At 46.8% G+C, this 16,757-nt stretch overlaps 1 protein-coding gene across 1 annotated transcript in view; it reads right to left on the reverse strand.

Moving 5' to 3' along the window:
- Positions 1-16,757, reverse strand: part of PI4K2A (phosphatidylinositol 4-kinase type 2 alpha) — a 56,196-nt gene that overhangs the window by 35,071 nt on the left and 4,368 nt on the right. Inside the window, exons 2-3 of the mRNA XM_063962326.1 lie at positions 4,365-4,565; positions 1,490-1,621 (exon numbers count right to left, since the gene is read on the reverse strand). Of these exons, the coding sequence (XP_063818396.1) occupies positions 1,490-1,621; positions 4,365-4,565 (333 nt within the window). The remainder of the gene's footprint in view (positions 1-1,489; positions 1,622-4,364; positions 4,566-16,757) is intronic.

A 16,757-nucleotide genomic window follows, 5' to 3' on the forward strand; every position in this document is an offset into this window, starting at 1 on the left:
GTCATGTGCAATACACAAACGCCCACTGTAGTACTATTTTGCTCACTTACAGTACCGTACTGTAGGTTGCATTTAGCGTAAAGAATCGCTCCTGCAGATGTACTTTGATTTATGTGAAACCTGTGTGCATCCTTCCATTGGATGTACTGTATTGGAGAGAAAAAAAAAAATGTTAAAGTGAATGTCACGGGAACACATTAAAAATAAGGTTGGCACTTCCTTCCCATTGGTGTTGGTTTACAGTATGCCGTAGTGTACTCGGACGCTCATGTAATTGCATTTCAAAGGCACAGTATTTTCCATCGTCTCCCCCCTACCCCCATCGCCCTTCCCCCCTGGGGGCCTGCACAGGGAGGAAATTCAGGTCCTGTGCAATGCACAAACGCTGAAGATCTACAGTACTGTTTTGCTTAGTTGGTAGCGCCAGAATACACTCATTTCATTCACGCTGTTTGGGTGCATTTAGCGTAAAGAATCGCTCCTGCAGATGTACTTTGATTTATGTGAAACCTGTGTGCATCCTTCCATTGACTGTCTTACAATGGAAATAAAATAATACAGTGCATTATTACAGAAAAAAAAAAAAAAAAAAAAGAAAGAAAGCACATCATGTCTCGAACCCTGGACCCCCAGTGAGGGAGGTGGGAGCCTTCACCCCTAGCCCACGACGCCTCATGAGAGATTTCTAATTTCATGTGTGAAAGTACTGCAAACAGCGCCCGGCCCTCGCCCCATTGCTGTTGGTTTATGCCTTAGAGGACTCGGACGCTCGCATTTGTAAAGCACGGTGTTTTCCTCCGCCTCCTGCTAGTCCTCCATTCCCATTATGCATTAGCGAACTCAGACGCTCATATATTTTATATTTTAAAAAGCACGGTGTTTATACATTGTACTGTACATTATTCCTTTTACACAATTACTGTAGTTGCGTCTCCATACACATACAGTACTGTACTCCATACTTTTTCCACCGCTTCCCGTTACGCCTACAGTATTGCCAGAGCTGTAGATCAATCCGCCGCTATACTGTACGATCGAAAGTACTGGATTAGTGGAGCATTAGCCACACAGTGGTGGAGATGTGTAATGCATGATGAGTATCTAGATCGTCTCAACGCGCCTGCCTGTGATTAAACTCAGCTATCGCCTTAGCGTGGCTAAACGCCCGTCTCGGCGGAGAAACAGTCAAGATAAAGTTGGCTACATCTGTATTTATCAAGGGGCCCGGACCATGCACACTGTAATGGTTAGGGAAGCCTCTGTGTTGGCTGGTCACACCCCCTCTGGAGACTGGCCACACCCCTAAGCATGGGCCCCAACCACTGCATTCCTCCAGTGGGCCCTTCGCGCCCAAGTCTGATATAGATACTGTATATCTAGATATACAGACAATTGCATGGACATCCACATATAAAGTCACCGATCTATAAGCTAGAGTAACGGACTATAAAGTATTAGGATTATTATTATATTGGCTCTCCTACCTTACCTTAGGAGGCAATCCTATCCGATTAAACCGCTGGCCAACTTTTGGCACTTTTTCCAAGGCCAGGCGCTTCCCTCTAGACTTCACCCGGTCTATAGCGCTGTAATTAAAGGTTTCACTGGCTAAATACACAACCTGCAAAAAAAATAAAAATAAAAAAAAATTAATTTTTTAATAAGGCACAAACAGCAAACACAAACATTAATTAATAAGAGAGACATAATGAAACTAGACAATGATAGATTTCTGCTACCATTATTTAATTAAAGGGAACTCTCCCATAGCCTCAGTAAGCAGCAGCAGCAAACCTGAAACCTGTACACAGTCACACGGGGTCCGAGTCAGGTTCCAATGCTGTTGTGGCACTTGTCGCAATATACCGATGTTTAGTACTTTGCGCATGCGGCAGACCCGTGCTGCACATGTTCCGCATAGGTCAGCTACAAACATCAAGAGATTGACAGTCTGCAGCCGTCTGGGGGCGGAGATGGCCTCCATACTGTAGAAGTGCCAAGCCAGGGTTTCTGTCTTCTGACAGAGATCTCCTGTTGTAGGAGCTGCGGCGGCCGGCTTGTGTGACATCATGGGTCACGCGGCCGACTGATGGTGTCGCAGGTGATCCGGTGCTGGGTCCTAGGACGCAGCACTGGATCATACGTGCATGCAGGAGGCGCTCCTGCTGCATTACAATACTGGTGCATTGCTGCCGCTTCCAAGTAACCACGTGTGTATCAGGCCCCCCCATCACTATATGGGTAGAACATTACAGCTCGCATTACTAAACCATACAGAAGTTGCAGCAATTTCAATGGCAATACGTAAACCGTTTCCTTACAATGACTGTCCTCGCAAGGGGCCTAATTCAGACCTGATCGCAGCCTCAAATTTTTTAGCAGTTGAGCAAAACCATGTGCACTGCAGGTGGGGCAGATGTAAGATGTGCAGAGAGAGTTAGATTTGGGTGGGGTGTGTTCAAAGTGAAATCTAAATTGCAGTGTAAAAATAAAGCAGCCAGTATTTACCCTGCATAGAAACAAAATAACCCACCCAAATCTAACTCTCTCTCTCTCTGCACATGTTACATCTGCCACACCTGCAGTGCACATGGGGGGTCATTCAGACCTGATCGCTCACTAGCGTATTTTGCAGCGCTGTGATCAGATCAGAACTGCGCATGCACCGCAATGCGCAGGCGCGCTGCACGGGTACAAAGCGGAACGTTGCTGTGCGATGGCTTTAACGAAGAATCCATTCGCACAGCCGATCGCAAGGAGATTGACAGGAAGAAGGCATTTGTGGATGTCAACTGACCGTTTTCTGGGAATGTTTGGAAAAACGCAGGCATGTCCAAGCGTTTGCAGAGAGGGTTCCTGACGTCAATTCCGGGCCCATACAGGCTGAAGTAATCGCAGCGGCTGAGTAAGTTCTGGGCAACTCAGAAACTACACAAGGTTTAGTTGTACCAATCGGCTGCACAAGCGATCGCACACTTGCACAGCTAAAATACACTCCCCCATAGGCGGCGACTATCTGATCGCAGCGCTGCAAAAAACTGCTAGCGAGCGATCAGGTCTGAATGACCCCCATGGGTTTGCCCAACTGCTAACAAATTTGCTGCTGCGACAACTCTGAATTACCCCCAATAACAGATGGAGAGAGAACAGGTCACTATAACACGGTAGCAGGCAGCAGATACTTGCTCAGCAGATGTCTTCTCTTTTGTATTACTCAGCATCTAACCTATTAATGATGATCTGAAGTACGCTGGATTAAGGTACAGATGTATTAAACTGGAGAAGGCATAAGGAAGTGATAAACCAGTGATATGTGCAAGGTGATAAACGTACCAGCCAATCAGCTCCTAACTGTTAATTTACATATTGGAGCTGATTGACTGGTGTCTTTATCACCTTGCACTTATCACTGGTTTATCACTTCCTTATGCCTTCTGCAGGTTAATACATCTGCCCTTATATTATTAATACATAAGGGGACACTTATGAAATCTGAAGTGTAGGCAAAAGGGTTGTATAACGCACAACCCATCAATCGGACCTCTCCTGAGCTGCGCCCGATTCAGGTGAGCGCGCAGTGGCGATATCGCACGCAGGCAACCAATGTTCACTCTGTGTGTGCGTCCGAGTTGCACCGCGCATGTGTCCCTACGATTACCGCTCAGGGAACAAGAACGAATTTGCGCACGGACAGAGTGATTTTCAGTGGGCGTTCCTAGGAGGTAACAGGGAGGTGGCTAGCCAGACGCAGGCATGTCGCCGACAGCGGCTGCGTCTAAAGACACAGTAGCGGCGACACAGGAGCCATGTTCAGATGATTGAAATGGCACCCGTCATAGGGCTTCAATGTGGAGACCGATGGTGCGTCTAAGTACAAGCCGAAATGGAATAGCAGCGCCGCCGCGCCAATGACAGTACGCTCAGAATCGGTTGCATTTTCATAAAGATGCAGACGTGTAAAATGGCGCGGCCGTGGCACCTTTGAATCAGGCCCACCGTGGGACTGAGCGCTGTTGTTTTCAATGGACAACAAACTATTTGCTGGACCCCCCTTTTTAAAAATGCCCCCGCTGAGGGTATATCTGGACACTGCAGAGATAATAAGAAACTGTAGAACAGGGGTATTTAAACTTGCAGCCTTCCAGCTGGTGTGGAACTACATATCCCAGCATGCCCTGCCATAGTTTTGCCATTAGGCTAAAAAAGTGTGGCAGAACATGATGGGGGGGGGGGTGCAGTTCCCCAGCAACTGGGGGGCCGTACATTGCATACTTATACTACTTTGAGGGTAAGGGTTCCTCACCTACAGCGCAGTTATACCGTTCATGGTGCATTTAATCTGCAGTCAGCGGCAAAAGAAATACCTTAGTTCTAGGAACAATGTCCAGCTCTAGTTTTTGGTCCACCAGGCTGGCTCCAGCCTCCGACAGATATCCCTGGTTGAGGACAAGGCAATCTCTTCCGAAGCAGCAGGGACAGCACAGCTTCTGCAGCCACTTCGTCCACTTGGGGTTCAGCTGACCATATGGCTCCTCCGTTTTTGGTTTGAAGACGGCAATGATTTCCTGTAGGGAGTAAAAGGTAACCGGTCACTTGGAGCAAACTTATGCACAATTGCTCAAAGGATCACACACCCCAGCACCAATCGGTGCCAATCGGTCACATCAGTGTGAAATAGATTTGTTCTAACCGGAATGAAGAACGATTGGGTTTTTATTTACGTTTTCCTAAACTCCATGAAAAGTACAGGTATGTATAACATGAGGAAGGGCGAGAAATGTAATATACTGCAGAATATAAGAAGCAGTAATTACATCCTCTCTTCAGTCTGTTTCTTCTTAATGATTGATCATGCTGCTTATTTTTCCCCACAGTGTCACATGGTAAAAAAATGTATTTAGAATGCCCTGAATTCTGTTTTCACTGTAACATCCTCTCCCTCCTCCTCCTCCTCCTCCCTCAGAAAATCACATACACTACTACACTGTCTGACAGTCTGTTTACATGTGACATACTGGCTGTGTCTTTGTTCAGAAATTGGGAGATAATTCTGAGTCTCATGCAAAGTGGCTGAAGCTGGGGGCAGCCGAGAAAGCCAAATTTAGTACCTTATACTAATGCAGGAATGTGCAGGGGTTCATGTGTCTGCCAGCGGAGACCCATGCCACCCACTGATTTTACTCCAGCTGCTGCAACTATCACCTTAATCCCAGCACTTAGACCAGCCCATGCTAATAACAGGCGACCTTTTCCAGTACATACGACTCAGAATCGCACAGTGCTCTCTATACATACCCCCGACACTCCCACAAGTCAGGGCAGTTGCGTACGTTGCCCAATTTCACGGAAAAGACAGAGCTGCCTGAGTTCCATTCAACTTAGCATAGGATGGACATACTCACAAGTGCATGAATCTGCACAAGCGCCGTAAGTGCAAACTCGCAGTTTGCGTCCGTGCAGAGATCTGTCTGACTCAGAATCAGCCGCAATGTGTTTGGCATCTGCCCTGGGCACTGTGACCTCTTCCCCCTCCACCAACACAGAATATGCCGAGAACTGTGAGCCTGTAGCAGCCATATATGTCTACCCCCCAGAGAGGTATGGAGAAAGATCATGACCGGTTAGATTTCTATTGAAAGCAAAAAATAAGCATAAACAATTATATATGGGATTGCTCCTTTAAGATTATAGCAAACATCTGAGCGTCTACTATGGGTAACATCAATTGTATTGCTCACTAGCTCTTATGCAAATCCTCACACGTTTGTTGCGTTTCGCCACGCACATTTCCCAGTCTTTGCAAGCACGGGATAAAGCCTGCCAATACAGATGAGCTCAGTTCTCAGGTATTCCAAGAACTTGCTGAGATTTTATTAACATCCTCGTGTTAGGAAGCAAAACCACATGCCAGGCTATATACAGTAAATGTGGTGTTGCCGTTCCAGAGCTGAATACACAAAGTCGCTGACATGTTATCTTTACCACAAAGTAGAATGACAATTTTTTTGAAACTATTTCATGAACAATGTCACAGACCCAGTTCTAAGAGACTCTAATTCCTGACCGCTGTCAGTAACTAGTCACATAGCGCTCATTTAAGCTTGCGTGACGTGGGCGTGACACAGAACTAATCAGATGAACAACCACCTGGTCTGTCTGAGAAAGATTTTACACACCCCGTTATCGCGCACCCTCACTATTAACTCCCACTTCTGCCACCAATAATACCACTTTCAGATAAAAGCCGGGGCTTGGACCCTTTCACACTGAACTCATGTCCAGCCCCGTGTCTGAACGGCATGTCACTGAAGACACGCCCTTGATGCAGACCTCCAAATGCACAGCCAATCAGCCGCTCTGAAAGGTAACCCAGGTCGGTTGCACCTAGGGAAGCCAATCCCGGGCCTTTTTTTCAATCTTGGGTATCAGGATTGAAAAATGGCCAATACCGGGATTCCCGGGATTGGCTTTTAGCTATGTGGCCGCCCCCTCGACCCACCCAGCCCCGCACACATAACTCATCCTATTCCGGGGGCGGGCGGGTGGGGAACACACTCTGATCGCTGCTGGCGGCTCCCAGCAGCGGCTGACGGCGCAGCGTGACCTCTCCCACTGCGCTGGGGAGCCGGAACAAGGAAGCCGGGCAGCGTCTGAGCGTCCTGTGGACGCTCAACGCTGATCCCTCAATCCCCGGGATTGGAGCTTCCAATCCCGGCCATTTTTGGCCCTAAATCCCGGGATCCCGCCGATCCCGGGATTGGCCACCATAGTTGCACCCTTTCAGAGAGCAAGCAAGACGGGTCAGACCTGGGAATAACCCGACCCGGGAAGATCTGGCAATTTGAACCTGGGAAGATACCCGGGTTGACCCAGCAAATTAACTATCTCTTGACTAATTCCCCTTTTAAACCAAAATCCCGGGTCCGATCCGGGATTTTGAACACGGGAGTTTCCCGGGTCGGACCCGGCTTCATACCCCATTTACACTGATCGTCAACCCGGGTTATTCCCGGGTCAATACCGTTTACACTGAAGCGGAGTCAGCCCTGCTTTTCCCTGTGGATGTCATTAAAAATGGCCTTTTAGGGTGGATAAAGATGAGGTCACAAAAGTTAACAAAAGGGAGGGGTGGTGCCTGCTCCTAGCATTGCAGCAATGACAAACACCTCTCTCCACTCCAATCTATCCTCAATGCTGCTGCCCGGCTCATTTTCCTCACCAAACGCACTACGTCCACCTCCCCTCTCTCACAAGACCTTCACTGGCTCCCCTTCCCTTTCAAAATCCATTTCAAGCTTCTCACACTCGCTTACAAAGCCCTCACCCACTCCTCTCCCATCTACATCTCTGATCTTATCTCCCTTTACACTCCCACCCGTCCTCTTCGCTCTGCTAATGCACTCCGACTCTCCTGCCTACGGATTACTTCCTCCCACTCCTATCTCCAAGATTTTTCACGTGCTGCACCACTTCTCTGGAATTCCCTACCTCTCCCCCTCAGATTCTCCACCTCTCTACAAAACTTCAAACGGGCTCTCAAGACCCACTTCTTCACCAAACCCAGCCAAATCTCATCCTAAACCTCTGCTCCACGCTCTCTATGTACCCCATCTGTCTCACCCCTGCCTGTCTACCCCTCCCCTTTAGAATGTAAGCTCTAACGAGCAGGGCCGTCTTTCCTCATGTGCTTATCCTTCATCTTACTTTAATAATCTTCAACTGTACCACATCCAGCAGTCTTCTGCCACCTGATACTTATTCCAGTGTCATCTGCTGATGTAGCTATGGTTATTTACCCTGTACTTGTCCTATACTGTCATCAACTGTAAGTTGCTGTTTTCCTGTTTGATTATTTATGTACTCTGTAATTGGGCGCTGTGGAACCCTTGTGGCGCAATATAAATAAAGGATAATAATAATAATGATGGCAGACAGAGTAGCTGTGTTTCAGTTCCTGCTGTTCTATACAGACTGAGGGTGAAGCTCTGGCTCACACTACGTGTCAGCAGTGTCTTGGTGCAGATCAGGCTGTGAGCAGACTGGGGATATTGGGGGTCATTCCGAGTTGATCGCTCGCTAGCTACTTTTAGCAGCCGTGCAAACGCATTGTCGCCGCCCACTGGGGAGTGTATTTTTGCTTTGCAGAAGTGCGAACGCGTGTGCACCAGAGAACCTGCAAAACCATTTTGTGCAAAACAAGACCAGCCCTGTAGTTACTCTTCGTGTGCGTTGATTCTAACGACGGAGGGACGGCTTTTGACGCCACACACCCACCCAGCGTACGCCAAGCCACGCCTGCATTTTCCCCGACACGCCTGCGTTTTTCTAAGCGCTCCCTGAAAACGGTCCCAGAAACGCCCACTTCATTCATATCAATCTTCCTGCGTTCGGCCGTGCGACTGAAAGCTTCGCTAGAACTTGTGCAAAACCACAAAGGACTTTGTGACCGTACGTCTCGCGTGCGCATTGCGGTGCATACGCAGATTAGCCTTTTTTCCACTGATCGCTGCGCTGTGAACAGCAGCAGCTAGCGATCTACTCGGAATGACCCCCATTGTTTGCAGGTCAGGCTGTGGCTGTAGTGAAGGGAGCAGGCTACAGAAGCTGCATAAACGCTGCTGTGTTGCTCCATGTGCACTGTCTGCGGGGCACTGACTGATGACATCATCTACCAGTGCCACAGACGTTCCAATCAGCTTCTCTCTGCAACAGCCGTGTCAAATCACCCGAGTTGAGAGCGTTTACACTGCCACAGAATCCGGTGGATTCCCAGGAAACAGGACCCGGGTTATTTTTTAGAGCCCATTTACACCAAGCCCTGATCCGGATTGACGCTGCAATAACCCGGGTTATTTCTTTGGTGTAAAAGGGGTATAAGATAAGAATACTGAGGGGAACTTATATTCTTTAAAAGGAGAAATGACTTGCAATGCTTAGCGGATGCAAGATAATCTATATATTAATTACAAAGTTATTATACAAAATGAGTTTCTACGATAAACACAGAAAGAATCAATTTATACAACAGCTTATCTCTGTGCAGCGAGTAACACACAAAATATAGATCACACCCCAAATATATTTATCTCCAGGTACTGTAAATGCTATGCAATCTCCCCTTCCTCTAGGCCAGGGATGGGGACCTTCAGCCCTCCAGCTGTTGTTGAACTACACATCCCAGCATGCCCTGCAAGTTTTTGCATGGCCAAATAGCAAAACTATTGCAAGGCATGCTGGTATGTGTAGTTCAACAACAGCTGGAGGGCCAAAGGTTCCCCACCCCTGATCTAGACTGTGTACATGTATTTCATGGGATGCAGTCAGTTTACCTCCAATCAAAATCCCGACAAGGTCACAATCCCGACATGGACAAAATACCGACATTAAAAATACAGACAAGGTCAAAATACCGACATGTAAAATGCCGACAGGTCAAAATACCGACATGAGTTTTTCATCTTTTTTTTTCATTAAAACCGACTTGTTCATACTTTACCATCCCAGTGGATCCGGAGGGGGAATATAATAGTGTGCCCGAAGCATGGCGAGCGCAGCGAGGTACCGTGCCCGAAGCATGGCGAGCGCAGCGAGCCATGCGAGGGGACGCGGTACACTTTATATGGTGTCCATGCTGACTTATGTCGACCTACACACAAAAACACAACAAAAACAGTATGTCGGTATTTTGACCTGTCCGCATTTTACATGTCGGTATTTTGACCTTGTCGGTATTTTAAATGTCGGTATTTTGTCCATGTCGGGATTTTGACCATCGGTCAACTGGTGTCGGGATTTTGAACGTCAGGATTTTGATTGGAGGTATTTCATACCGATCCCGTATTTTATTACCAGTTGTTTATATAGCGCACACATATCCTGCAGCACTGTCCTAGACTACGTCAGTCATTCACATCAGTCCCTGCTCCAGTGGAGCTTACAATCTATATTCCGTCACATAGACACACACACACACACACACACACACACACACTAGGGTTAATTTTTTTATTTTTTTGTCAGTAGCCATATAAGCTACCAGTTTGTTTTTGGATTGTGTGTGGAAAGCCATGCAAATAATGTGAGAACATACAAACTCCATACAGATAATGATGTCGGTTTCTCTTTCCAGAGGACGATTAAAGTTGAATTTGGGATTTACATTCCACTCTATATAGGTGATTAATTATGGACCTTTACCTCACAATATAGCCCATCGCAACTACACTATGTACACAAAAGTGTTTGGATTTGACAGCAAATAGATCAGCGAGATTGTATTGGCGTCAGTACTTTGTAGGGCCACCACGTGAGGTAATTACTGCAGACACCCTTCTTGGCAAACTGTCCACAAGTTCCTGGACAACAGCAGGTGGTATGTTTTGTCACTCCGCCTTAAGTACAGTGACCAGCTGTGACACAGAAGAAGGGAGAGTCTAGAACGCACCCGTCGCTTCTATTCATCTCAGAGGTTCTCAATGGGGTTAAGATCTGGACTCTGAGCTGGTCAGTCCACCCAGGTTACAGAATCATCTGTATACCAGTCCAGCGTCGCCCTGGAAACATGACACCGCGCAGCCTACGATGATCGCCTTTCCAAAACTCAGCTCCTTCCAGCAAGCCATTGCATTACCAAAATCAGTGGCCCTCTACCCATTTTATACCTTCACAAACACGTGTCTGCTGCAGGAGCACACTATTTCACTTGCGCGGGGAGGGGAGCAGAAATAATGGGAGCCAGCAGCACCCAGGACAAGCAGATTCCAACGACGTGTTAATCTACCATCATATCATCAGCACTTAGGAGCAAATTAACTCTAACACATGGAGAACATACAAAATTGCTACACACTGTGAAAGCAAAGGCCATTTAACGCGTCATTCGGAATTGCTCATATTAATTGGCAACTGTAGCACAGTCACGCCTGGGCTGTCCGTATGACAAGAGCCCTACAACCCTCACTTGTAGAACACTGGGCCTAATTCAGACCTGATCGCAGCAACAAATGTGTTCTCTAATGGGCAAAACCATATGCACTGCAGAGAAGGGCAGCTGTAACATGTGCAGAGTGTGCTAGATTTGGGTGGGTTATATTGTTTCTGTGCAGGGTGAATACAGGATGCTTTATTTTTACACTGCAATTTAGATTTCAGTTTGAACACCCCCCCCCCCCCCCCCCCGTCCAAATCGAATTCTCTCTGCACATGTTATATCTGCCCCCCCCGCCATGCACATGGTTTCGCCTATTAGAGAACCATTTTGCTGCTGCCATCAGGTCTGAATTAGGCCCGTTGATTAAATATGTGCAGAGATCATCTCAGGGAATCTAAACCGTATGTAAAGCGGCAGGACAGCATGCAAAGCACCCGGCTCGGTTTCCAAACGCTCGGCTTCCTTTGCTTAGGCCAGAACTGCTGTACTGCTGATCTAACTTCCATGCGCTCGGAACAAAAGTACACAACCGGCAGCGTCGCAGCAAAATCAATACAGGACAACAAAACAAGGCTGGAACCAGTCATATCTGAGAAGACATAATAAAGTGACTGGATCAATGAACAATATTACACAGCTCGATAACAGCACAAAGGTGACCCAGGAGGACAGGTAAGGTGAGAAATAAGCAGATAGGAATCTGAGACAAGAAACATTTTCACTCTTGCGCCTGAGATAGGAGAAAGCGAGGCTGGAAAGGGAAGCTCGTATAGCCTCTGTTATTCCATACTGCGGCACAGAGGGACAGATCTGCGCTCGCAAGAAATATATTATATACACCGTCCTGCAGAGAACAATGCACTTTCTAACTTTGGGTGTCTGCTTCGCTACTGGCGTTTTACTGTTAAGAGTTTGAAATAAGGTCGAATTAATAAATATTAATATTAAAGTGCCCGTCATTGCCTAGATTTATAAATAACACACTGAAAGGCAGCTCAATTCTGAAGTATATATACACCGATCTGCTATAACATAACAACCTGCCTAATATTGTGCAAGTCCCCCTTGTGTGGCCAAAACGGGTTACGTTTATGTGACTGGCGGTCAGGAGACCACCAGTCACAATACAGACGCTGGGATCTCGGAATCTGAAAACCTGATGGCCGGCATGCCGACCAACAGTGACTATTCCCCACTCATGGGCCACAGAGACCACAAGGGGCTTCGTTCCGCTGCCCCCCCCCCCCCCCGCCGGCCATCCGTCGGCCAGGATCCCGCCGTCGGTATTATGACCGTCGATCACGCATACCCAGCGCACCAAAACAGCTCATACCCATCGAGGCATGGACTCCACAAGACCTCTAAAGGTGTCCTGTGGTATCTGGCATTAAAACATTAGCAGTAGACCTTTAAGTCCTGTAAGCTGTGAGATGGGGCCTCCATGGCTCGGACCTGTCTTTCCAGCACATCCCACAGATGCTCGATGGGACTGAGATCTGGGGAACTTGGAGGCCAAGTCAACACCCTGAACTCTATGTTCCTCAAACCATTCCTGACCAATGTTTGCAGTGTGGCACGGAGCATTATCCTGCTGACAGAGGCCTCTGCCAACAGGGAATACTGCTGCAAGAAGGGGTGCACCTGGTCTGCAACAATGTCCATGACCCAAGGCTTCCCAGCAGTACAATGTCCAGAGCAGCACGCTGCCTCCTCCAGCTTGCCTTCTTCCCATAGAGCATCCTGGTGCCATCTCCTCACCAGGTAAACGACGCACATGCACCCGGCCGTCCACCTGATGTAAAAGAAAACGTGACTCATCAGACTAGGTCACCTTCTTCCAGTGCTCCATGGACCAGTTCTGATGCTCATGTGCCCATTGTAGGTACTTTTGGCAGTGGACAGGGGTCACCCTGTTAGTGGTTGACTGGTGGTCCTTCCTACTTTTGGTAGGTACTAACCACTACATACCAGGAACAACCCACAAAACCTGCCGTTTAGAGATGTTCTGACCAAGTCGTCCAGCCACCACAATTTGGCCCATGTCAAAGTCGCTCAGATCCTTACGCTTGCCCAACACATCAACTTCAAGAACGGACTGTCCACTTGCTGCCCAATATATCCCACCCCTTATCAGCTGCCATTGTAATAAGATAATCGATGTTATTCACTTTACCTCTCTAAGGACTGGCATCCAAAATAGAGCAGCGGTTGCATTGTAGCAGAGTACACAATAAATCTATCCCTCTCTAAGCTTGGAAGAGTGTTTGGCCTCCAAGATGGGAATGGCTATTCGGGACAAAGATTGTGGGTTGAAGAGTGGTATTGAGGGTTTAGCCTTTTAAAGGACTGGAGCTTTAAAAATATGTGCAGAGGCTCCGGAAAAACGCCCGTGGCTGCATCTCGCATCCTTTTACATAAGCCATTAAATGTTCATTTCGGCTAGCCACTGCTATATAGCATGCATCGTTAGGACGACGACTGGAGCACAGCATTACAGTCATCCGGTCAGACGATATTTGACGTGAAAATGATTATAACGATTCTTTTCTTTTCTTGGTCTGTGGTAAAACAGCATAACGGAAATGCAGCCAGTTAATACAAAACAAAACAGCTATTTATAGTCTTAACTGTATTATATCAGACGTCAGGCTTCCAATATAAACTGATGTACGCAGCATCCTTATCTGTGGTGAAGAGAAAAACATTTTCCAGCAAAACAAAGACAATGCAAGTCACATTCCGTGGACAGTGAATCATGTGACAGCAGCCAGAAGTGCTCCTATGGTGGGACTGAAGCTCTAATTCCACACACTATTATATACATCTAGTAGCAGAGGTCTTATATGCTCGAAGTACATCGCCTTGTGTGTGTCCAGCTCAATGGACCAAGGGCCTAATTCAGACCTGATCGCAGCAGCAAAACTGTTCTCTAATGGGCAAAACCATGTTCACTGCAGGTGGGGTAGATGTAACATGTGCAGAAAGAGTTAGTATTAGGTGGGTTATATTGTTTCTGTGCAGGGTAAATATTGGCTCCTTTATTTCTACAATTAAATTTATATTTCAGCTTGAACACACCCCACCCAAATCTAACTCTCTCTGCACATGTTACATCTGCCCCACCTACAGTGCACATGGTTTTGCCCATTAGAGAAAAAGTTTGCTGTTGCGATCAGGTCTGAATTAGGCCCTAAGTACATACTCATGAGAATTGGTTCAGCCCATAATATACCAGATTTGCATGTGAATAATTGGCTGCATCCACATACTGGATAATCATGTTCACCTAGGAGGCAGATTAAGCATTAAGGAGTTGTTTGCTCAAGTAGATTGCTGACTGTGCAGGTGTTTGTTCAGGGTTGCACATGAAAGCCGGGACACTTGTACTACAGTATGTCTGAGCAAATAGTCACATGGTGTAAGCAATGAGAATTCTGGGAATGTCAAACGATCCTTAGATAAACTATTCTCCCAGGTCTGAAGTCTTTGCACACGCACATCATATATACTGGAATTTATATATATATATATATATATTATATATATATATATATATATATATATATATATATATATATATATATATATTTTACACACACACCAAGCTGTGCTCAACATCGCTTGTGTTGTAGTGTGTCAGCCTTGTATGTATGTATTGTATGCCCATCATACAACACTTAAGTGTTGCCAGGTGGGGTTGCACACACCAATACTATTGTGTAATTAGGTATTTTATTTGTGTACTGTGCTTGCTGGCCGATGTACCATTGGGTCGCATGGAGCCTGCAAGTGAGCAGAGAACTGGGGAAGGTCTATGGGTAGACCCAGGTACGTGAGACAAAGACTTAGGCCAGAGTGTGAACTTTACCCTTGACTTAGAGGTAAATTTACTAAAGTTTCTAAAACAGAGAATGAGGTTGCTTATAGCAAACCAATCATATCCTGTCTATCATTTCTCTATTGCTTTTTAGAAAATGATAGACAGCATCTAATTAGTTGCTATGGGTAACGTCACCAATTTTCTGTTTTAGAAGCCATGTGTAAAATAGGGACAGTGCGCGATGAAGGTGCACATAAAAAAAAAATACAGGAGGGTGGCCACAGAATAGTACCAATTCAGATTACACCGCACAGTATTGTCCATTATTCACATTATACCACACAGTAGTACCCCTTATACACGCTACGCCACACAGTAGAGCCCCTTACACACGCTACGCCACACAGTAGAGCCGCTTATACAGGTTACACCACAGTAGAACTATTTATACATGTTACACCACAGCAGAGCCCCTTATACACGTTACACCACAGTAGAGCACCTTATACACGCTACACCACAATAGAGCCCCTAAAAACACCACAGTAGAGCCCCTTATACACGTTACACCACATTAGAATAATTTATACATGTTACACCACAGTAGAGCCCCTTATACACGTTACACCACAGTAGAACTATTTATACATGTTACACCACAGCAGAGCCCCTTATACACGTTACACCACAGTAGAGCTGCTTATAAACGTTACACCACAGTAGAACTATTTATACATATTACACCACAGCAGAGCCCCTTATACACGTTACACCACAGTAGAGCTGCTTATAAACGTTACACCACAGTAGAGCCATTTAAACACGTTCTGCTACAGTAGAGCCGCTTATACATGTTACTCTGCAGCTTCTAATGCAGAGAGATGTGCTGCAGCTGGGGCAGAGAGAGGTGCTGCAGCAGCCGGGGCAGAGAGAGGTGCTGCAACAGCCGGGGCAGAGAGAGGTGTGGCAGCAGCAGCCAGGGCAGAGAGAGGTGCTGCAGCAGTCAGGGCACAAAGAGGTGCTGCAGCAGCAGGGGCAGAGAGTGGTGTAGCAGGTCAGAAGTAACCCTGCTGCACAGCTGCAAGCAGACAGTGAGACATAAAGAGGGCAGCAGAGCTCTGGCATGTGCTGGCTGTCAGTGTCTCCTGCTGTCACCTCTGGCCTGTCCTGTTCCCTACCTAATCTCTGAGTCAGTGCGCGTCCCACTGCTTCTCCTCCTCCTGCTCTGCAGCTGTATGTACAGCAGCACACGTTATAGCGGGTAGAGGGAGGGATGGTGATCAGGCGGCCGCGCGCCCTCTAACTTTTCCTGCGCCTGGAGCTGGAGAACCACCAGGGCCACCCTCGCTACACCCCTGCATCACTCCAGCATCTGTCCCAACCCACCGTGCTTTTACTCCAGGGTTTAAAAAGAAGACGATACATCTGTTACTGTACCAGCCTCATGTACTAAACTGGGCCATGAGAGTTACGTTCAAATGAAGCATCACAACAGGACCGTCTGATCTGTGGTTCCTACTTGGTATCCACAGTGGTGTAATGGGACTGCAGTTTTCATATTCAACTACAGCAACAGGTTTGCAAAACATACCAGCGGTAGCAATTGGTCTCTTGGGTCCAACTGATCATTTATATCCCCAGGCGCTAATTATTGAACAAACGGGACATAGACCTATTGTGTTTAACCACACTATAAACGTGATTTCACATTAAGTTGTACTGAGAAATAAATGTAAGGGCATATACACAGGGGATCTGCTAAAAGCAACAGGAAAATCTCCAATTTATCCTCACATCACGCTCTAAGGGCGATATACAGAAAGCATTTCAATGCCGTAGTGCGACTTGTCAGATCGTGTGCACACACAGGTCCATTCATTTCAGGCTATGGCATTGCAGTACATTTAATGCTCATTAATTATGTGCAGTGAGGATATAACGATGGATGTACAAGACCTAAAATAGTTGCAAGATATTGCATTTCTCGCTGGAACTAAATTATTAAGC

This window comes from Pseudophryne corroboree, chromosome 3 (genome assembly GCF_028390025.1).
Source record: "Pseudophryne corroboree isolate aPseCor3 chromosome 3, aPseCor3.hap2, whole genome shotgun sequence".
NCBI classification, from domain to species: domain Eukaryota; kingdom Metazoa; phylum Chordata; class Amphibia; order Anura; family Myobatrachidae; genus Pseudophryne; species Pseudophryne corroboree.